General features: G+C 37.8%; 2 protein-coding genes across 4 annotated transcripts in view; both read right to left on the bottom strand.

Moving 5' to 3' along the window:
• Positions 1-7,697, bottom strand: part of LOC146304530 (plakophilin-4-like) — a 59,987-nt gene extending 52,290 nt beyond the window's left edge. Inside the window, exons 1-2 of one of the 2 annotated variants that reach the window (XM_084713717.1) lie at positions 7,273-7,697; positions 3,771-3,968 (exon numbers count right to left, since the gene is read on the bottom strand). In XM_084713717.1, the coding sequence (XP_084569843.1) occupies positions 3,771-3,902 (132 nt within the window). In that variant the 5' untranslated portion in view covers positions 3,903-3,968; positions 7,273-7,697. The remainder of the gene's footprint in view (positions 1-3,770; positions 3,969-7,272) is intronic. The other variant, XM_084713716.1, reaches the window with a different exon arrangement.
• Positions 7,698-13,274: 5,577 nt separating this feature from the next.
• On the bottom strand, positions 13,275-23,220 carry LOC146304531 (uncharacterized protein C7orf57-like). Of its 2 annotated transcripts, none has more exons than XM_084714128.1 (8): positions 23,100-23,220; positions 21,911-21,958; positions 20,399-20,572; positions 18,603-18,693; positions 17,573-17,702; positions 15,905-15,969; positions 15,439-15,539; positions 13,275-14,462 (listed from the first exon to the last, which is right to left on the bottom strand). In XM_084714128.1, exons 2-8 carry the CDS (start codon positions 21,951-21,953, stop codon positions 14,404-14,406), a joined length of 663 nt encoding a protein of 220 aa, XP_084570254.1. In that variant the 5' UTR covers positions 21,954-21,958; positions 23,100-23,220; the 3' UTR covers positions 13,275-14,403. The 2 variants fall into 2 exon arrangements, with proteins under 2 accessions (XP_084570254.1, XP_084570255.1); XM_084714129.1 differs by having other exon boundaries at positions 21,911-21,976; positions 23,100-23,196.
• Between the last annotated feature and the right edge of the window lie 802 nt (positions 23,221-24,022).

Below are 24,022 nucleotides of genomic sequence, written 5' to 3' on the forward strand. Positions count from 1 at the left end.
TCACCTCTTCCAAAAAGTCCTCATACACTCTGAGAAATAAGGGTTCCAAAATGGTTCTTGATGAAGGACTACCCAGAACCATTTGCTTATGAAGAATCCTTTCTTGAAGAAAGGTTTTCTCATTTGTAAGACCAAGGGTTCCATTAAGAACTCCTTTCATCCAAAGATCATTATTTGAAAGAAAGAGTTCTTTAAGGATTGTTCAGATTCTTTGTCAACTGTTCTTTGTAGGGCAATATAAAAGGGTTCTCAGTGGAATCCCTGGGTGGGTGCAAGATAAAACCTTTGGAATATAAAAGCCTTCTCAATAAACCTCTCAGTGTGTTCTAAATAAAATCTGTAGAATATAAAATGTTTCTTGGTAGAGTTCCCTGGGAGCGTCCTTGATGAAACCATACAATATAAAAGTTCTCAGTAGGATCCTGTGTGTATGTTCTAGATAAAACCATTGGAGTACAAAAGTCTTCATGGTAGAACCTCAGTATGTTCTAGATAAAATCCTTAGAATATAAAAGGGTTTCATGGTAGAACCCCTGCAGTTTTAGATTAAACCCAATGAATACAAAAGGCTCTCCCTGTGATTGGGTTCTAGTTAAAACCCCTGAAATAAAATAGGGTTCTTGGGTAGGTTCTGGATGAAACCCTAGGAACAGGAATGCAAAAGTTCCTGGTAGATCCACCTCAGTATGTTGTAGATAGTCCTTAGAATTTTAAAGGCTTCTTGGTAGAACCCCCTGGGTGACTTCTAGCTACAACTCTACATATAAAAGTGTACTTGGTTGAACCTACTCAGTGGGTTCTCAGTGAGGGTTCTGCTTGGAATCATTACACCATTGAAGGGTTCTCTGTTTAACCTCTCATGGGGGGTTCAGGGTGAAACCTTCCACAGATGGTTCCAAGTGGAGCTTTTAAAAAGGTTCTACCAGGGACCATGAAGCATTCTCCTGTGGAGACAACTAAAAAAAAGGCTTATGGTTCTAGTTAGAACCTTTATTTGTAATAGTATTACTAAAGAAACCATTATTTGTCATCATCAAACCCATGTGAGGATTTTCTGATCAACACTACAACAAGCTCAAAGTGAAGTCATGAGTCTTTGATGTTAAAGTCCAAGTCCAAGTGTCATGAATTGACGAGTCCAAGTCATGTGACTTCGAGCCTCTGCATCCAGCCCCTGTAGAAATAAAACATCAAATACATCCAACGCACGCTCGTCCTTCACTGCATTAGACTGCACTGTGCAGGAAAATGATGCAGCAGTCATGGATTCTCATGTGTGAAATGAATGAGTTTCCAGAAGCAAGCAGAGCCTTTGAGGCATTAACTGTGATCGAGGGGTGACAACGCAGCTCCTGCTGCGTTCAACCAAAACCAAAAGAAACATCAAGGAAGCCCAGCAGCGTTTTCCTTAACTTCACATCAATCGAGAGACTTAACAGGAATCTGAGTCCCACATTTTTTTTTGTCTGATAGCTCCAAGGAAAATTGCAGATTAAAAGTAAAGGCAGCCTCTCTTTTCTTGGACATCATAAGCCTTTAAATAGCAGTGTGCCTAATTCAGTGTCACACACCCAGGGACTAAGTTGAGAACATGGCCACTGTCCAGGCATAATTAAGAGCAGGAGAACAGACAGACTCCCATGTTGACGGGATAGAGCGGAGCATTAAAATAACAGCAGGGGAGGGAGACAGACGGAGGCTGCGTTCACACTGCAGCTGCAATCTTACCCCATTAATATGTAATACAGATCTGATGTTTTCCAGTGAGTGTCGATAGCAGCGGAAAAACAGATGTAAACATCTCTGTCACTTCTTTTCAACATTCCGCTCAAAATATGTCAGTGAGACATTAATTAAATTCTGCATCATTTAACCAGAGACAACTGTCAAAACTTTTGTCACACTGGCATTGAGCAGCCATCGAGAGGACGGAAACAAAATGCGGGAAAAAGTGAAACCCCCCGAGCCGAAGCATTTGGTGAGACACTTCATTTCAATAAGAAGCAGAAGACAAACCTGTGTCTGAAATGTGTGAAAAACAAGCAAAGGAAACAGGTATAAAATCACACTTTCATAACATCGCTGTCATTTCATATCAAGGACCATTCACACAAGATGAATATTATCTGGTGACCTCAAGCAAAGTTTCTTTCTTTCAAATACAATTTTACTGCAAGTTACATTCATTGTTTCACCAAACAAGTCACAAGTCATCTAACAATTGTACTCCTGCCAGTCGAAAATATGTGTTTCTCAGTCATTATTTTGTATTCCGTCCCACTTTTACCATGCTTTTTGGGAACAGAGTTATGGAAGTCCAAGTAGAAAATTATTAATGAGAGTTTTAAAAGATTTTTGGTACAAATTCTGGAAGCTCAGCATGAAGACCCATTAAATTTCAGTCTCATCTGGAGATAATCCTCAGGATTTGCTCAGTAAATTTGGGTGAATCACAGGCTTCATTTATCCTGTGAGCAGGGGCGGAGCCACAGGGGCGGTGCCTCCCGCCTCTCAGAGTCAGGCGGTGACAGATAGTTGGGTTGTTAGTGCTGTGGGTGGTTTACTAAAACAGGTTTAATGGGTACAGTCCCACCGCCCCTTGACCAAACCTCTGTATGAAGTGACTGTCAACATGTTTTGTTGGGAAGTCAATCAAATAACCATAGAGAGACAAAAACATGACTTGAAGACATCCAGACAACCACAAAGGGATGCAAAAGACCACAAAGAGACTAAAAATGACCAGCGACAAAAAAAAATGACCACAAAGTGACTCGCAAAGAGATGCAAAGCGACCATAAAGAGACTAAAAATGGCACAAGGAGAGGCAGAAGACCATGAAGAGATGCAAAATGACCACAGAGACTCAAAATTACCACAAAGACATCCAGATGGCCTCAAAGAGATGCAAAACGACCACAAAGAAACAAAAAATGCCCAGAGACAAAAAATGGCAGAAGACCACAGAGATGTGCAAAAGGACCACAAAGAAACTAAAACTGATCAGAAGGAGATGCAAAATGACCTCACAGAGATGAAAATTACTACAAAGATGCAATATAAAAACCAAGAGATGCACAAAAAGTTGTCAATGACCACAGAAATGCAAAATGACTCCAAAGAGACCAAAAATGACCTCAAAGAGGTGCAAAAGACCACAAAGACGCAATACCACAACATATATATGCAAAAGACCAAAAAGAGACGCAAAACAACCACAGAGAGATACAAATGACCACAAACAGATGCAAAACGAGATTCAAATAACTACACAAAATGCCAAACTACCAGAGAGATGTAAAACGACCACAAAAAGACAAAATGGACCACAAGGTGATGCCAACGGCAAAGGAATTCAAAAAGGCCGCTAAGAGACAAACGATACGGCCATGTTTTGTGTCTCTTTCAGACTGAGTGTGTTTTGGGGACACTGCTTTTATGCAGCACGAGTGGAGACATTTTTCAGGTCTGTGTCCAAGGGCCCATTTTCTCATTATCTGTCCATGTCTCTCAACTTGTCAGAGATACGATAGCAGCTATTTATTAATATTATTCGATATTAAAATATCGCTTCTCTTCTCATTTAAATTTTAGTCCCGTGTGAACAGGGCATGTTTTTTTGGAGTAGATAAGATTATTAATCCAAAGAAGATCAGAAAGGTGAAGTGCAACTAGAGATGAAAGGTGAATGAACTGTGAGTAAATGAGGGGAAATAAAGCACACACGCAACAACAACAAGGGTGTGACTGCGGCATCTTCTGCCTCCTACCTGCTCTTTGACAGACGCCAGGAGGTTTGTGGTGGTGGTGGTGCTGCTGCTGGCGTTCGGCAGGAGTCCATGACCGCTCGGCCCCTCTCTGACCGCCATGGGCCCCTCCCCCTCTGTGTCCCCCTCCTCCATCTCCCCCACCTCCCTGCGATATAGTCCAGAGCCGGCCGGCTGGCTGCTGAGGCGCCCTCTCTGACCCTGCAGAAGGACGACAAGCCGTTCAGGATGTGGACATGGAGGCGACACACTGAGCAGAAAATCACTGTCATACCCCCGGGAGCCGTGAGTGTGTCAAAGTGAGAGTTTACAGGGACCATATTGTGTTTTACCTACTATAATAATCCTGCAGGGATTCATTTTGACCTTAACCTTTGTGCTATTTTGTTTTTTAAACCTCTCTAATATCCATGCAGGGACACTATAGTATTCTTACAATACCCCACTGTGGACGGACGGCGTGAATGTGGCTTTTTATGCACCTTTAATATCAGTTTCTATAGGGATTCATAATGAGGCTCAATAATGTATGTACATACATAAAAATACACAACCCTTCACTGATGCATGTTATCAATTATTTCCTTTTAAAGAAGCTAATTAAAACCATAAAGGGTTCTTCAGCTTGCCCCAGAGGAGAACCCAGTTTAGTTCCAGGTACATCCTTTTATATTTTCCACTTGCAACCCTTTCAGAGAAGTTCTACCAAGAACCCAACATAGAGGGTTATACACAGAGCCATCTGTGAAAGTTTCACCCAAGGGTTTTAGCTAGAACCCACCCTGGGCATTCAACCGTTAAACCTTTTTTATTCTTTGGCTTCCATATAGAACCCAACCACACTTATATATTCATAGAGTTTTATCTAGAACCCACTGAGGGTACTCTACTGAGAAACCTTTTATATTCCAAGGGTTTTATCTAGAGCCCACCCAGGTGGTTCTGGTGACAACCCTTTTATATTCCATCACCCACAACCCTCTCTGAGGGTTCTATCCAGAACCATTCAACTTTCTAGGTGCAAACAAGAAAGCATCTCGGGGGTTCTAGCTTCAACCTTTTATAAAAAACAGGGTTTCATCTAGAGCACACTAAGGAGGTTCTACCAATAACTTGTTTATATGTTGTCTTATCTAGAACCCATGCAGAGGTTTTTTTTCTTTAACCTTTAAATACTCTAAGGGTTTTATCTTCAACTCACCAAGACAGTTCCACCAGGAACCTTATTCTATTCCAAGGCTTTCATCTAGATCAGTGTTTCTCAGTCCTGGTCCTCAGAGCTCCCTGTCCTGCATGTTTTAGATGTTTCTCTGCTCCAACACACCTGATTCAAATGATCAGCTGATCATCAAGCCTCTGCAGAAGCCTGATAACAACCTGATCATTTGAATCAGGTGTTTTGGAGCAGAGAAACATCTAAAACATGCAGGGCAGTGAGCTCTGAGGACCAGGACTGAGAAACACTGATCTGGACCCCAGATTCTCAAACTGTGGTACATCTGGTGGTACATGAGCTCCCTCTAGTGGTACACACTTTAATGTCAGTAAATATTATTTCAAAATGAAATAAATTAATTTAAAAACATAATACTATCAAACAATGACATTTTCAATACAAAGGCAGAAAATATGAGCTCACTTTGAATTTAAAATAAGTTTTATCTTGCATGTATTTTAAAAATGAAGAGAAATGGGCTGTACTCTGGTCTTCATTGGTCTTCATTTAGATCAGTTATCAAAATGTTATGTAAAAACTTTAGTATCATTTTCTTTAGAGATTCATAATGAGGCCTTGATTTGAAAGTTTGATTTCATTAAATATTACGAGGCGAGCCAGGGGGGTTTTAACCCTTCAATAACATGTAATAAGACCAGCGACGATTATTCGATTAGTTGTCAACTTTTAAATCAATCACAAACTATTTTGATTATCAATTAATCAGTTTGAGTTGTTTATTTTTTTACAGAAAAAAACATCAAAATTCTCAGATTTAAGCTTCTTTAGTTCTCTACGGCAGTAAACTGACTATCTTTGTGTTGACATTGGAGGACATCACTGAAACACTGATCAAGATTTTTCACTGCTTTATAACATTTTATGGACCAAACGACTAACTGAGCAATCGAGATCAATTAATCTACAGTTTAAATTCATCTCCAGCTATTTTCATAATTGGTTTGCATCTTTTTTTCAAGAAAAAATGGTCAAAATTGTTTAATCTCAGCTTCTGAAATGTGAATATTTTCTGGTGTCTTGGCTCCTCTATGACGTCACTGAAACACTGATCAATATTTTTCACCATTTTCTGACATTTTACAGACCAAACAACTAATTGAGGAAAATGGCTGACAGATGAATTGTTAGTTGCAGCCCTAAAAACTATAGCTACTGTCTTCCATGTCTTTATGACAGTATCAGTCTTTGGATTGTGGACAAAACAAGATATTTGAGGACGTCACTGAAAAGCTGATCAACATTTTTAACCATTTTCTGGCATTTTATAGACCAAACAACTATTCTTTTAATCGATAGTAAAAAATAATTGGACGTTAGAGCCCTAAAAATTATTGCAACTGTATTTTATGACTTTATATCAATATCAATATCAATCTTTTGAAACTGTTAGATAAGACATCAACATTTTCCACCATTTTCTGGCACTTTATAGACCAAACAAACTATTTGATTAATTGAGAAAATGATTAACAGATTAAGTGTTTATGAAGATCATTGTGAGCTGCAACCCTAAAAACTACTGCAGGTGTATTTTATGACTTTATGACATTCTCAGTCTTTGGGTTGTGCACGTCACAGACATGCTGATTGACACTGTCAGCATTTTCGGACAATTTATGGACCAAATCGATTACTCAAGAAAATAATGGACAATGAAAAAAATCATTAGTTTCAGCCCTGCCATTATCCCTGCAGGGACTTATAGTGAATCTATGGTGCCTTTAAGATATCATGATATTCCTACAATACTCCAGTGTAGACTTACAGTGTGATTGTGGTTTATGCACCTATCATATCAGTTTCTACAGGGATTTCTTACCTTTCTATATATTTTGATCTCCAGAGGTATTATGAGGTTGGTCAGTGGGGATTTAACCCTTCACTGACGCACGTTTTTTGCATATTTCCCCCTTAAATACAGTTGCAATAGTTTTAATTAAAGGACATTCATTGCATTTGCAGGTGTGCCTGCACGCTGCACAGAAAGCATTTACCAGCATGTCACGTTCTGGATTTTTTCTCGCTATAATAGATCAGGATGAGCCTTCATCATATGCTGCACGCAGCCTGTCTGTCAAACGCGCACATCAATCAGTCAAACCGCCATCTGGCAGCCAAGGACGAGGTCACTGCACCGACTCACCGGACCGGACACCGGCCGGCCGGGGAGCGCGGCTGGCTGCTCAGACACACACCGAGCCTCCCCTCTCTGCCTCCCCGCCTCAGCTCGCCTGTGAGGCGGCTGCTGCGGCTGTCAGAGCGACTCACCGGCCAGATGTTGCTGTTAGAAGCAGGCCACAGCTGGCTCGATCCGTCCTGTTACGCATCCATCCTCTGCCTGCAGGCGGCCGTGACAGCTACTACATCCCCCACGCTCCGACGCACAAATAAACAAAACAACAAACACGTCCACGCACACTCCTCCTCCTCCTGCAATAATAATGTGTGTGTGTTTTTCCCCTTTCTGGGGTCTCAATGCACCCATCCACCCCTGGCGTCCGCACGGCACCCAGCCTCCCACCCACCTACCCGCCCAGCCACTATCGCCGATCAGCGGCGTGACGTCACCATGCGGCTATGGATTATTTTCCAATACGAGAATCGATCAGCTGCTGATAGATCCGTCTCATGCATGCGTTGATGATGATGCCGCGGCTGCAAGAGGAGGAGGAGGAGGAGGAGCGGTGAAGAGAGAGATGCAGCTCCGTGCAAACAGCAGGAGAGGAAGGATGCAGATTGCAGCTTGCAGCCTGTGTGTGTGTGTGTGTGTGTGTGTGTGTGTGTGTGTGTGTGTGTGTGTGTGTGTGTGTTTTCTCCTCCCTCGCTCTAGGCCTGACTGGTCCTTATGGGACTCCCAAAGGATAATTTAATAGTAAAACTTTATGAAGTACTTCAGGATAAATTATGGCAGTCTATATAGAACCTCATTACTGCCAAGATTTGTTGTTTAAGTTCTAAATTATTTGAGAAAAAAACTCAAAATTATGAGATATGCTAGTCATTCATAGGTCCAGATTATTAATTATTAAAAGTAAAAGCTTATGAAGTACTTTAGAATAAATTAAGGTAGTCCATATGGAAGCACATTACTGCCAAGATTTGTTTAAGTTACAAATCATAAGGCAAAATATTGAGAAGAAATTTTAAGATACATAAATCATGCATGAGATAATTTTTAAAAAGTTTATGAACTACTTCAGGATAAATTATGAAAGGCCATTACTGCCAAATGTATTTAGTTTCAATTATAAATGATGAAAAGTTACATGTTGAGAAAAAAGTCATGAATGAGACTTGATTTAATATTAAAAGTTTATTAAGTACTTCAGGATATTTTGTAGTAGTCTATTGTATGGAAGCATATTACTGCCAAGAGTTTTTGTGCAAGTTAAAAATTATCAAAAAAAACCCCAAAAACTTGCATATTTAGTCAAAATTATGAGATACACAAATCATAGGTGCAAGTTATGAATTATTAAAAGTAAAAGTTTATCAAGCATTTCAGTATCAGTAATGGTAGTCCATTTTTATGGAGGCAGACTGCCGCTAAAATATTTTGTGTAAATTAATAATCATGAGTACTAAACTTACAGATAAAGTCAAACTTTCAAGAGTAATTAGTTTTACATCTTACACTTTTTACATTTTACAAATATCCTTATTTTTGTTTGCTCTTTTTTTTTAACTTTGTAAAGCACTTTTATTGTAATTTTGTGTATAAAGTTCATTATTATTGTTGTTGATATCATTATTATTATTACTATTATTAATGTTTTTTAAATAATCCATACTGAGTAGAAAAATGAAGTCAAAATTATTAGATAAATTATGAATTAAAATCTATAACATCGAACATTTCCAAATTAAAATGTTTAAAAAAAAATACTAGACTTTTGTTGAGTTGTGTACTTGCATCATGTCAAATGTTTCCAACAATGGTCAAACCCAGAGAAATCCCTAATTTATTCAAAGTAGCAGTGATTTTCTAACTAGCTGCTAGTTGCTTCACTGTCTGGTAAAAGATGGAATACATCAGATACGTCAGGGGGTGAAAAAGGAAGTGGGTGAGCGTGACTAAACGTTTCATTCATGGGTGAATAAAACTGAAATGCAGAACCTCGTCAATGAACATGATTTCTGCATGAGTCATGTCAGACACATTTTCATCTGCAATGGTGGTTGTTCATCTGCGAAGACAACAACACCCATGATCCCATGCTCCCGTGTAAAAACTTAACTACTGTGTGTTTAATAAAAAACCCCCCCATAAATTTCAAAGAAAAGTTTGTCCATTGAGTAAAATGTAAATGAAAATAGAATGCAATGATATGCAAATTATTTTCGACAATGCACGAATGCAAATCAGTGCATTCTGTTTTATTTGCATTTTACAGCCAAACTTTCTTAGATTTGGGGGTTGTATTTTTTTTTAATGTAATGACTGAGTTTATCTGCTTGCTTTTTTTCAATCCTGCAAAGCAATCTGAGACAGATATCTCATAATCTGGACCAAAAAACACTCAACAACTATTTTCACAGCCAGATACCAGTCTGGATAAGTTGCAATTTGGCAGAACTTACCTTTTAAGTGAATACTTAAATTATTGTGGCTGTCATGTGTACTTAACACAACTTTCTGCTTAGTTTTAAATGGCGTGAGAGCCCTAATCATTTCTTTTTACCTTTAGATCGTATGAATTCATGTAAACACGATCTTTAAAACATGTTAAACTAACCAATCCAAGCTGGTATAAAGTGATGATTTCAAATTAGGAAGTAAAATTTCCTTCCAGCAATTGTTTGTTTGAAGAAAAACAACAGTACACAAGTACATGCACATGCCCATTTATTTAAATGATAACTGAGTGTGTGTGTGCAGTCATCAACATAAGCAGGGTCTTACATTGAGCTGTGTCAGGTGGATTTCTCCTCACTACAAACACTTGAGGGGTCTTCTGTTTTATAAGCTGCCTTCTTCAGTCTCCTCTGGTATATTTGCATTAAAAAAAAAATGAACTCATACCACTTGCAGATAAAAAAGCAAAAGGGAGGAAGGACATACAGGTAACAAGACTTGAGGGAGGCAACGTTAAGCCACTAAAGGTTTCTGCTATTAGTTTGTAAACTGATATATGCCACCGACTCACTGGGAGAAGAGGAAGAAACTTGACGAAAACACTACTGTACCTGAATATTTATAATAAGTTCATAAAAATAAACCCGTTCTTCAAAGCAAACAATATCAAAAGATGATACATTCGCCATTCTTCATACTGCAAATAAAATCCAATGTCACTAAACACAGAAAAGCGTCGAGTTTGGACAACACTTGACACTTTTTAATACCACATACAGATAAATTATACATCATTGCTTAAATATATTGTGTTGAAAATAGTGACAACCCCAAACCAGATACTTGCATTGAACATGGAACGACTCTTATAAGAGTTTTAGTGTAAATTCTTTTCAAATGAGAGTCTGGTGCCGCAGCATCGTGTCTGAGACGCAGGTGATGAATGTGTTGGATTTACGGGGACAAACTCGGAGCTTTAATCTGGCTGTTATACCCAAATAAATCACCCTGATCCTTTTTCATTTTAAGAGCATTTTCTCCACCTGACAAATGTCCCTGTAGGATTTAGGATTTTACTGTCACCGTCAGGTTCACAGTTACGGCTAAAAAAATTATAACCGCTAAATGACTCAAGGCCGAACTGTCCATCAAACGTCACGGGAATCCATTTACTTTTTTTGAGATATCCTGACAGTCGAGCTAATTCTGCAGCCACACAAGCAAGAAGCGGAGGAGAAGTAATTTACATTGTCTGCTCTGATTTGAGAGTAATAAGGTCAATTTTGTGAGCCAAATTCTATATTAATCTTAAATAAGGGCTGAACTGCAGAGCAGGAAGAAAATGGAAAAAATTGCTTTTTAAAATTGACCAGAGTCGTCATTTTCTGTCTCTTCCATCCATTAATGTTTCACATTGTCAGTACTGTTCGGGACCTGGTTCTCATAAAGAACCGAGCTTTACTGAAACATTTTAAGGCAAAAAAAGGACACATTTTTGCAAGAGGGTGTAGAAGTGTTTCAAAAGCCACAGCTTTTTTGACGGGTTCTCTGCAGGGTTCCCTTGAGAACTACATACCTGAAGTGGCTTTTTTTTCTGTTTGCATCCACACTGCCAATGAGAACAAGTGATGTAAGCCGGCCCGCAGTTGCTACAGCAACTAGGGGTGGGAATCTTTGGGGATCTTGAGATTCGATTCAGAAAGGGGCGCACAATTTTAAGTGCCTCGCTCTCGTTCCACTGCAGTACAACATGGAACATAACGGTCCAGAGAGGACGCAGAAACAGACTGAGCACAAAGTTGTTTTGTTTAATGCTGCAGTGTGCGTTTGTCATCTGTTTGTTAATGCATCAATTCAATTCATGCAACTTGGTCTTGTTAACATTACAGTCTACAGAAGGCAAGCTAAAACGATTAAGACTTTTGAGTTAAAGTTAAGACATTTTAATTCTTTCCAAGCTTTTTCTGGAATCTGAATTCATGGTTTTTAAGACTTGTCAGGACCTGCAGATACAGCGTGTAGAGGCTTTCAAGTGGCAACAGTGACTGTACAATATATCATTGCTCATTATTTTAATAATTATCCAGAATATAGTTTTTTTTAGCTTATTATTTGCTTTGTCTTAGCATTTGTTGCGGGTGAAAACATGAAAACACATATTTTTTTTGCAATCACTTTTCATGCAGTTTCATTGTCTGCATTTGTCAATGTGGTACTAACACTCTTTAGGATTTATTTTTGTTTCCAATTTAGTCAGTTTCTTACTATTTAATCTGTATTTGTATTTTCATACATGATGAATATTTTTAATTGGTTTTAATTGAAAATATATTAAAGATTTAATGGAAAATTAACTTTTTTTATTGTTATTGAATAGAATAGAATAAATTATTATTCAAATACAGACAGGTCTTTACTCCTAAATATGTGTTTTTTTATTAGTTAACTAGGCATTTTTGAATATTGACTTTTATTTGAAATTAACTTTACACACTTAACAAACCACTTTTTGTTTTTGTAACTCCTTTCTCTCGTTTTTTGGGGTTTTTTTTTTTGGTTACATGGTAAGCGTCTCATCCACTCAGCCACCAGCAAATGCTTTTTTGCTCACATGATTGAAGTTGCAAAGTTTTCATACGCAAAAAAAAATGCTGCTGCAGTAACCATTTCTCTCATCTGAAACAGAATTAACTCATACGGGTAAACACACGTCATGAGATGGAGGGTTTGGTGTGACCAGGCAGTGCACTAACACTAAGTTCTCCTACTGATGTCTACAAAGTCAAAACACTGCATGAGCAGGGAAAAACTGCTTGGTTGGCATGTTCAGAACTCACTTTTTAAAACTCGTCTGCCTTAATCTTCACAGGGAATTACACTGGACTTGACTTTCAGCTTGTCAGTCTGCTGAAGGTGGCTATTTTCACTCAATTTCCCAGCTTTATCTGTTGCTGCATGAGTTTTGGGTTATTCGGCTGAATGAGAAAGCAATAACATAACACTGAAAGGCTTAAACATGCCGAAAAGACCCAATTTAGTTCTATCATTAGAGAGCTTCTGACATATTTGGATGGGCATCAAACACATAGCATCACGACTGATGAGTGTCCTAATTAATAAACAGTGATGAGAAACTTGTAGAACCTGCTAGTGTCCAAGGTTTCCTGGAAACTAGTCAACAACACTTGAGTTAGTTGGCCAGTTTATTCTGTTTGAGTTTTAAAGGTGCTATATGTAAGAATTTACCCTTCCCAAGCCCCGCCCCTTTTACTCTGCACCAATAACAGTTGAGCAAACTTGGTATTTCAGTCAAGGTTCTCATTTTCCTGAAAAAGTGACATACAGGGTCCCATCCCATCAGTTAGCTAATGTCAGCAAGTACGTAACTAGCTAGCTGTTGTTAGCAGAACGCTAGGTCACTAGCTGGATAATGACTGCTATAGATTAGCAAGCTATTTAGCCAGTATTTTTCTAACTTATGATGTGAATATGTCACTTTTAGATCTTGAAAATTTCTTTTCAACAGAGCGCATTGTGTGTTTTTAGGACAAGGAGGGGGCAGCATATCACCAGAGTAACTGCTAACTGTGGCTGCCACTAGCAAGTTAGCTCAGTTAGCTGTGAAGCTAGCAAACTGTTGGTGTTTACACTGCCGCCGCAGGAGCTGTGGACCACAATCAGGGACATTGGGGTTTTCATGTCAAAGGTGAAGGGAACCTGGTGGGGATTAATTATTTGATTTTGTGGATGAAAAATTAGCCATGTAAACAGCTATTGCGTCCCTATCGCCTTTTCAGGTACAAAGTGGTATGATGAGACAAGACATGCTGAAGCTAGCTCATAAGCATGCTAACAGATAGATATAGATATCTTTTTCATGTCATAACTGTTATTTATTCACATTCTGTTGATAATTTTAGTTAACTTTTTAGTGTTTTAAAATAAAAGTCTTACATATAGCTCCTTTAATGTGAGGCATTTCATTCTAATTAGTTGAGTTTGCAAAAAATGCAGCTTGCACTTTAAAATGTTGCATGTTTTTTGATGTTAGGGATCAAAAACAACAGATTTGAGGGGAAAACAGTAGAAAAGAGCAACCTTTTGCAGAGCAGCAGCTGAAAAGTCATTTTTGGCCCTTTTCAACCAAACAAACTGCGGCGGCGACGGCGGCTGTGGCCATCAGTACACACTTTGGCATGTGGTCACAGCTGCAGGGTTGCTGTCTCAACGAATGATCGTATCCACCCCCGCAGCCGAAAACACACAAACCTCTGAACATCCCTTCAGACAGCAGGAGCCCTTGATCAAAACAAATAATATTTCACGTCACTGGAACCACATTTCATTAGCACAACACTTGTAAAGTTCACTAACTCGATCTTCATACAACCAGGGAGGGAAACTAACACCAGCCACATGCAGGTGAATTAAAGCTGGTACAACTGTCTCCACTTTGAGGCATCATTTTGGGTGACACAGTTGTAATTTTTCACCCAACCAGCCTCAGTGCATCAAAGCGTTAGTTTCCTGCCCTGAGCACAACTCGTCTTTCAAATCGAGAAATCGAGAAATCAAAAAAATTACAGCAAGCACTGACACATCTACTCAACAAAATCCATGTGAATTCTTTTTTACAAATTAAAGCAAATAAATAGAGGACAGTACCTTTGCATAAACATGAGTACAAAACCTAACAGTCAGTGGATGCACAATAAACGCGAGTGAATCCGAGAGGGGCGGAGTGGCGTGTTCGTGGGTTTGTGAAACCATGAACCAGTGTTAGGATGACCCCCTTCTTCCCTTGAGAAGACAACCTGTACGCACTACTCCAGGTCGTCCACGTCCTCCGTTGCGGCGGTGCTTGTCTGATCGGAGGTCACACCTGGAAAACAATGTGAACAATCCATAATCAAACAAACCTAAAAAGTCTCCCTCACTGATATCAAAACAAATGAGATGCTAAGTCTTATCAAAAGCATTAAACCTTTTCTGAATCTGGCTTTTCAAATATGAACGTTTCCTTCTCTTCTTTAAATTATTGTAAATTAAATATATTTGGAATGAAACAAGTCATCTGAAGATGAGATTTTACAAGATAATAAGACTAAAAAGATGTGTGTGTACCCTGAAGCTCTCAGCATCTGTGGCTACAACTGTGAAGCATTTGCTTCACCTGAGCTGCTTTGAGCTACTATACAAGTGTCATATCTTTATATTTAGCTTTAAGATTTAGGTATGTGACTCTAGAAAATTACTGAACCAGCAAGTATCAGTATGTTTACATGCACCCATTCTTGAGAATTGGGACAAATCATGTCCTACCAAATAACAATAATAAAAAAAAACTTATACCTACTGATAACATATTTGTGTTTGTGTCCCAGATTTCCATCAACTCTTTCAGAGTTTTACAAAAACATGATTTAATCAGGCATAAAAAGGTCTAGCAAAACCTAAGGACCCCGACTCACTTACTGGTTTACAAAAGGTGGGAAAACTCAAGCACTGGTTTTTATTTTTCAACAAATTCATTAAATAATATTGCTATCAGATGTGTCTCAACCATAACATGTCAACTCTGTAGCCCTTCTAAATCAAAGCTAAATAAGAATTATGGTTTAAAAATCTGTATTTTGGTGAGCATTAAAAGAACTGAGCAACTTTAAAATAAAATGGCTGCTCACTACGGCTACGCTGTGAAATGAATGAAATAAATGTCCCGTTACCAGGTTTAATAGCAAAGAGTTTTATCTTTTGTCCCAATTCTCAAGAATGTGTATTTGTTCACAGCTTAAAACACAAAAATAATCAGAGACGCATTCAGTGTTCATAAACCAAAGAAGAACATCATATCGTACTTGAGGCATCATCATCATTAGGAGACTTCTTGGGATCCTCAACGTAGCCATGACTCAGGAGCTTGGACATGCTGACTGGAGGAGCCTTCTTATCATAAGACCTGAAGAAGAAACAGCACCGTCACTATGACAACCTTCACCCTACAATTATCGCACACTGATTTATGGTCCAGATCCTAAATATTTGAAGACTGATTCATCTTTAACGTTAATTTTCAAGAGAAAATGCCAAACATTAAAAGGTTCCAGCTTGTCAAATATGAGGATTTGGTGTTTTTTTCTTGTTGTAAATTAAATATCTTTCAGTTTTAGATTCAGTTATTCACCTAATAATGAATCAATAATGAAAATAGTTACTATGAAGATTAACAAGTTCACTTGCTGGAATTACGTGTTACTGATTGGGTGAACAGTGTAGGAAAGAAATTAAGAAGTGGTTATATTTAGACTGGTTGGATTTACTCACGTTCTCTTGTATTTGTTGGTCACTGACAGACCCTCCAACTGACTGGCAACGCCATCAGGAGACAACTGTGGGATGGAAAAGTGGTTATTTATGGAGCCTCTAATGACATTTACAACTTGAATGTAGCAGCCACATTATGAGACACATACAGAGAAATAAATGTGGATGGTTCTGACTTCAGTGATTGATTCGATTTACTGATAAATAAACAGAAGCCAAGGATGAAATGATGACGAAAACTTCACATGAAAGCAATCATGCAATGGAAAATGATTAATGACTTGAACCAAACTCGTCAACTTAGAAAAAACTGATTTACATTGTTTAAATATTTTGACTGCGTAGTTTTTGTCAATATGTTCAGGGCTCGTCCAGCACCAGTGGAAGAGATGATGTGTTAATGTCTTTAAGGCGAGAGAAGATAGACAAACACATTGTTTTTTAATGGACTGGTCAATTATTAGATTTTGGGATTTTTGCTTCCAGAAAATGTCTTCTTTCAAATTAGAGGAATGAGAATGTACAAAATATACTCAGGATGCAACAAATAATCAATTATTAAATGAATCAGCACCTATTTAGATAGCGGATTAATTGGTTTGAGTCATTTTGTAAGGGAAAAAAGTAGACATTCTCTGATTTCAGCTTCCTAATGTGAATTTTTTTTCTCCTCTCTGACGCCGAACTGAATATATTTGGATTGTGGACAAAATAAGATGTTTGAGGTCATCATCTCTGGAACACTCGAAAAAAATAATCTATTAATCAAGAAAATACTCAAAAGATTAATTGACAATGAAAATAATTGCGGCTTAAAATTTCAGAAAACTTGCAAAACTGAAAATAATTGTCTAAATATAAAGTATTTCTGTTAATTAAAGATTTTACCTGATTTACCTGTGGTGTCCTGCCTTACAACAGCAAGAATTGTTGCTTTTTTGCATATCTCTCTCATGTTAACACACTTCTATAAATCTGAGTTCATAATTACAGGATCCAACTTGTGTTTTTGTCATAATACTGCTTTTTAGCCGAGCCTTCTCTGCAGTCTTGATAAGACCATCAAGAAAGATGAAGCATTCTGTTCTGTTTTCAGTTATTTTTATGTAAAAGATCATTTGAAATGCACTTAAGATTAAAGCTGTCAAAAGAATTGTGACTTCAACACTTTTTCGATACCACGTCTTTTAAAAAAAAAAAATACATTATCAGTTAATTATAGTATCCAAAGTAGAGAAGTAGTTCAGTCTTCTGTGTCAGCACTGTGTGCAGGTTATTAATTACAAAGAAAAGAAAGAAACACACTATTTTGTAGGACATTTTTTTGCTGTGGTATCGAAAGAGGTCTTGAGTATCTTTATTTATTACTAGTCTTGTATTAAAGTTTAAAATTCTAGTACCACAACAACTTAACGTGACTCTATTTAATCAGATAGTTTGTCTGAACTTACCTCAGGCTTTTATGAGTACTCCCTCAAATCTATCACTCAGCGAAATCACCGTCAAAAAATGAAATCCAAATGAAGTTTAAGCAAACGGTGAAGGCGACGATGGAGCATAAAATCAAGTGACAAAAAGGAAAGGTGATGGTAAAAATGTAAAAAATAAAAATAAAAAGTATGGAAGACACGGTATCAATGTTTGGGGTGACTAGTTTGGTCCATTCACCTTTTCTTTATCAGGGGAAAATCTATCGGCCTCTCTTTCCCAGGACGAATTGTTATCAGTGCCGAACGGTGGAGCCAGAGGCTGCCTGACCGCCCTCGTCTCGCTGTCGGGAGATGTTTCTTTGCTTCCACTGTAAGCACAAAACCACGGTCATATACGATGAGAAGTTACTGTCAGCCACTGGCTGTGGGACGTTCGCTTTGTTAGTTCTTTATTCGGGCCTTAGGAGGGTAAGAGAAACCCCAAAAAAGTTGGGATGCTATTTAAAACATAAATAAAAACAGAATACAATGCTTTGCAATTCATTTTCAACTTATATTCAGCTGAACGCAGCACAAAGACAAGATATTTAATGTTCAAACTGATAAACTTTATTGTTTTTTTGTAAATATACACAAAAACTAAATTTGATTCCTGCAACACATTTCAAATAAGTTGGGACCTTTTGAGAATGCTCCTTAATTCCCAATCATGACACTGTCACCTGTTACTAATTAGCATCCCATAACTTTCACAGTCTTTTGTTGCTCCTGTCACAACTTTTTTTGAAACATGTTGCAGGCATCAAATTCAGAATGATTATATATTTACAAAAAACACTAATGTTAATCAGTTTGAACATTAAATATCGTCTTTGTGCTGTATTCAGTTGAATATATCTTCAATTTTTTGCAAATCACTACATTCTGTTTTGATTCATGATTTACATAACATCCAAACTGTTTTAAAATTGGGGTTTCTATATGGATGATACATTTTCTACTTTACCAATGACAGATTTTTCCTGTAATAAGCTTCATAATGGTTTAACAATCGTAACCTTCTCTGCACTGACACTATAAACATGACTTCATTCATATAATATTAAACAGTCTGCAGATTGAAGAATGTGGGGTGAGTGTGTGGTGGGAAACTGACATTTGAAGCTGTTCAGGCTTTTGAATCAGACACAGCACCACGATCTCAACATGTGGCGATGCATCCTCACCATGTCAGGTTTGTTTTTTCCACGTCTAACAGGTGATCTTACCTCTTTGACTCATCACCTCCAAACCAGTTAGTGGGTGGACTGTACGGCTTCTTCGGTTTGTCATCAGCATCAACATCATGACTCAACAGCCCTGCAGGAGGGGGGACACAATGTTCACAACACTGCCAGCAATTATGAAGCATTGTACTCATGTCCTGTGTCTCACCTTTGAAAAGCACAATTTGACATTTAACTTGAGGTCTATTCTGCTCAGGGGCTCGACAATTATTCTGCTGCAAAATGACTGTTACAAGCGGTCTTTAGGCAGCGTACAGTATGTGAGCATTCACAGCAGGACTCTTTTGTGCTGCCCATTGTTCTTTTGCAGTGGTGACAAGACGTGCGCACAACAAAAATTACTCAGCAGCAGCTTTCTTTTTTCAAATTCAGCACATACAGGATTTGTGCAGCTTTTTATGAGTGAAATTCAAGCATGTTTCAAGCACGTTCAAGCAATCTAAATCAAAGATTTATAGACTCTCAAAGCCTTAATTATCTAAACCAGAGATGCTCATTGTTTTCTCAGCCCCTTAAAAAATAGAAAATAGAACAGGGACCCCCACGTGTTTGTTCTTTGGAATAATTTGACGTAGCCAAAACTGGTGAAAACACCAGAAAGTAAGCCAGACAGATACACTGATTGGCCAATATTGGCCTATCACAGCAATATCAGTGAGTGTTTTTGTTTTTTTAATAGTTATTTCTAATTATTAAAGACAAATGCCTCTTAATGACACACTATTGCTTTTGTCCACAGGGGCCTCCAAAATAAATAAAATATTTCCTTGTAGTCACTTTAAAAATCCCAGTGAATGTTTACTGTTTCAGTGTGTGGTGTGAGACAGCAGGAGACAACAAACAAATATGATATTTCAGGTATTAAAAGGTTTTTGGTCAATATAAGTGATTGTGTAGATGCAGTTCTAGATTATACTGAACATCAAGCATTCTTCAACGAGTATTTTAGAAATCAAGTGTATTCCTAACCTTGGAAACATAAAAATTAAAATAATTTTACAACCTTTGCTACCTTGCTGCCAACAATTAAAAGAAACAAACTTTTTTCATCAAATAGTGCATGATGCAGTTATGACTGGAAAATTCTTTTTGGCTGGTAAATTCTCTCAGTTTGCTTGAGCCAGAGGTTCATTTTGGGCCCTGCTTGTGACAAAAAACAAGCTATTTTAGCTAACAATTGAAGCTATAACACATAAAAAAGATAGCTAACATTTACAGATGTTTCATGTCAGCTTTGCAGAAGATTCATCCTGATTCACATAAAACATTCATGAGGAACTCAACACTGAACTCTGCAGTGTTTTTCCCCTGATAACTGAAGTCAGCGGTGTTGCACTTCCAATAAACAAAAGGGGCGTCCATGTTTTGTCCCAAAATGCAGAAAAAAACATTTTTGGAACAGAATCCCCTCTTTCATGTCGGGCACCGGTAAGTCACTTACTCAGGATTTGCATTTCAAAGAGCGGAGCCACAAGTGCAAACATCAAACACATCAGCTAGGATGTTTTTTATGTCGAAAATGTGATGATTTCCACTGGTTTAGTTCACTGTGACAGGAACTCTTGACTCCAAGAGCAGGAGGAGGTTAATCAGAATTCATCATATAAATGTGTGCAAAACAAGAATTTACCTGCTCTTAAAAGTAAAATTATACCTTATTTAATTTAATCTATTTTTTGTATTATATCTAATACAATAATACATAAGAGCATCTGATCTGAAAGGTCTAAGTACAAATGATAAAACAACACAATTTAAGTTTACAGAGAAACCTTTACCTTTGTGCCCTCCTCCCTTTGCGAGCTTTACATAGTCCGAGTCCGTCTCAAATATCCCGACTCGCCGTCCGCTGATCCTCTCCGTCGGAGTGTTCTCGCTGGCGCTCTGGGACAGACCGGGGATCTGGGAGGTCGGTCCAGTCACGCCAGTGTTCACCACCCCGGGCTTGATGCCTGCAATGATTCATGCAAGGATCTGCACTGAGAATTACATCCGCTTGCTTTGCTGTGTAGCTCCAATTAGCGGTAAATGACTGCTTCTGTGGTGTACTCGAAACATTCACAGGCATGAGGAACACAGCTGGAAACTCACTGATCTAAAGTAATTTGCTTGTTGTGGCTTGAAGCCACAATATATTTCAGCTAAAAATGTCTACATTAAGTTTTAGAAATGTTGAATAGTTTTAGTATTAAATATTCCAACGTACTAAAAGTGACAGAGCCAGAAAATCCTTTGGAAATTTAGGTTTAGAAATGCAAGCAAATATAGTAATTTATTTAATTTTTCTGCTTTGTATCTCTACCCTATACCATCCCACTTCGTGTGTCCCCTCTATGTATATGTAATTTCACCCTCATAATTAGTTGTGGGTCTGTGTATTACAAAACTGTCATTATATGAATGACAGTTTTGTAATATGTTTAATTCCACATGTATAACTATGCTCAGGCAGGGCTTGAAATTAAATTAAGTCCCAGGGACAATAAAAATAGCACCTGGGACACAAAGAGACAGTGTTTGGGACAATTTTCTGACAACAAAGAAAATGATCATCACAAATGAAGCAACTGATTTTTGAGATCATGCTTTTGTTCCCACTGTCAACTTTTTTGATGTGAGTGTGTATAATAAAATTATATTTATTACGCAAAAAATGAAAAAAGTTTTGAACAATGGCTGTAAAATCTGAGGAACTGAGGAAAAAAGTTAATTTCAAGAATTTTCGAGTTAAAGTCTCTCATTGCAGCTTCTTAGATGTCAGTATTTTCTGTTTTCTTTTGCCCTTTAAGCTAATAAACTGAATATCTTTGGTTTGTGGGCAGAACAAGACATTTGAGGACATTATCTTGGGTTTTGGAAAACACGGATTGACATTTTTCTGACATTTTATAGACCAAAAAACTAATCAAGAAAATAGTCAACAGATTAATTGACAATTAAAATATGCATATGCAAGATGCAGCACTTTTTGTAACATGTCTTTTATGATTGAATTTTTATTTCATATCTATTTGTTTGTCTTTTTTGTTATTATTACTTTTATAATTTCTCTCCTGCTGTTACAGGTTGTGTGAGGGGGCTGGGTGGGGCAATTATTGTTGACCACAATAGAAACAAGCCTTCTGGCTTTACTGTATTTTCATCTTCTATGACTTTTAATGTATGTAATGACTGCAGTGCACTGTTATATTTGTTTATTATCACATAAATTAATTCATTAGTTCAATAAAAAAAAACCTCCAACATATTTTAAACAAGAAAAATCAAGCAAATACTGAATTTAGTCTTACCACCGGGCTTGGTCCTTCGATGGTTGGGGACGGCGGCACTCATTTCAGCTGAGGACAGAAAACAATCTGATGAGCAAAGGAAAGATGTTATACTCTGTTAAGAGCACAGTTAAACACATCATAAATTGTTACGCTACACTGACAGCAGATTCTCTTTTAATATAAACACCTGGAGACCACAAAAAAATTCAACTAAGATGACTTGCCCATTTTTTTCTCATACTGTGCAAAGAAATGTATTCAAACTGTGTAGTCATCCTGTCATTCTCCGTGCAACCACAACTCTGTGCAAATATCCATTTCACAGGGCAGCAATATATTATTTTCTTTGTATGCATCCTATTACTCTGCACAATTATCAATATATCTGTGCAAGTGAAAAGCCATAGTACAGTTTGTGTATATATTTTTTTATTTTAATTTGTATTTTTATTTATAACACTCATTTCTACTGCTATCTTTGATCAGAGCTGCAGTAACAAGAGAATTTCCCTGGTGTGTGGGATCAATAAAGTTATCTTACCCAGCTTCAACCTCAATAAACACAGCGGGGCAGAAGACTAAAGCCATTAAAACAGATTGTAAATCAATAATTAATTGCTTTCCAGACAGTACGAATCTACCAAAAGACCGAAAACATTAATAAAACATGGTAAATTATGCTATACAAGCAGCGCACTGTTTAGTAACAGCAGCGCCGTCTTAAATTATCTTTTTTTTCTTATGGAGTTTGGTCTTGTGTTTCCTCATATGAAACATAAGCTAGTGGCTCGTCAGTGCCCATTGATTAAAGTAAAGGAAAATGGGACGTTGTTAAGAGGACCCTAATTTGTGTCTGTGTAAAAGAGAGTATATTAGCTGATAATAAGACATGGTGTAATGAATGAGACAGGATAAATTAAGCCCACTTTGCAAGGAATACATGCATGCTAACTAGCGTAAAATAATAACCTGACCATTCACAAAATGCATTGTCTATATATAAATGCACACAATATTGATACATTATGCAAACATCTCTTTCTATCGGCAGAGGATGTAGCTAACAAAGCCTTGAAAATGTAGCTAGCCACCTAGCTAGCTGCCGCAGTGGTTTTCCACCGCTAACCTTACTTTGCGCTGCAACAACGCTAGTTTTTAGCTCAGCAGGTAAAGACCCTATTCACATAAAACCAGACGCAAATCTTACGTTATATGTTATTTTTCTTTTGTTGGAATTATTGAGCGGCTTTTCGCTATTAAATTCCGTTAGCTTGTTCAGCAGGCAGGGATGGACTCACACACACACTTCCTGTGGCACGGCCGTGTCTAGAGAGGAACGCTTGATTTACAAAACTCTCGCGAGATTTCTACACATCGTTTCTTCATTCTGCACCTTTTACACACTAAATATGTTTTGTAATGCACCAACGATAGATAGTTAAGATCTGGAAAGGTTAAATACAAAACAGCTCCTGGTTAAGATGAGGTAAAGATCATAGTTTTGATTAAAATAATCATACTCGCGAGATCTGTCGTAGGTCTGGGGTTCCCTTCTAGATGTGACCTTCCTGTTGCACCTGCTGCCGACTTCCTGTACGCTAAACAAAGATCGTGTATTTATGACAAACGCTGATGTAATTTTGTAGGCAGTGAAGAAACATTTGCCGTGTGCCAACGCACAATTATGATATTTAAGACAATCGTAAAGAAAGAAATTGGCAAAAATAATATGGACAGTATAGTTAATAAAAGAAAACAGGTAATGAAATAGCGGAATGAAATCAAATATAGGCCTTCATCCTGCTGGATTAAGAGACGATCTTTGGCCCCATTCAGAGGACAGGCTTGGTGTTGGTACTAAGACAGAAAGCTGCTTGTAGTCTGGGTTGAGAGGATTACTTAAAAAATGTATTCTGATATGCTGTAGTTACTGATTACTTCTGAAACTGTCCTAGTCAGTAATCTAATCCAGGTATCACAATATTGAGTAATGTAACTTGATTACTTTGTTGTTTTTGGATCTATGTTTCAGAGTGTTATACCTGGAACCCAACATAAAGGGTTATACCTAGAACCATCTATGAAAGGTTTCACCCTCCATAAGTGGTTCCATACAGAAATGTTTCTGGG

This window comes from Lutjanus erythropterus, chromosome 24, assembly GCF_056507025.1.
Source record: "Lutjanus erythropterus isolate fLutEry1 chromosome 24, fLutEry1.hap2, whole genome shotgun sequence".
Taxonomy (NCBI): Eukaryota; Metazoa; Chordata; class Actinopteri; order Lutjaniformes; family Lutjanidae; genus Lutjanus; species Lutjanus erythropterus.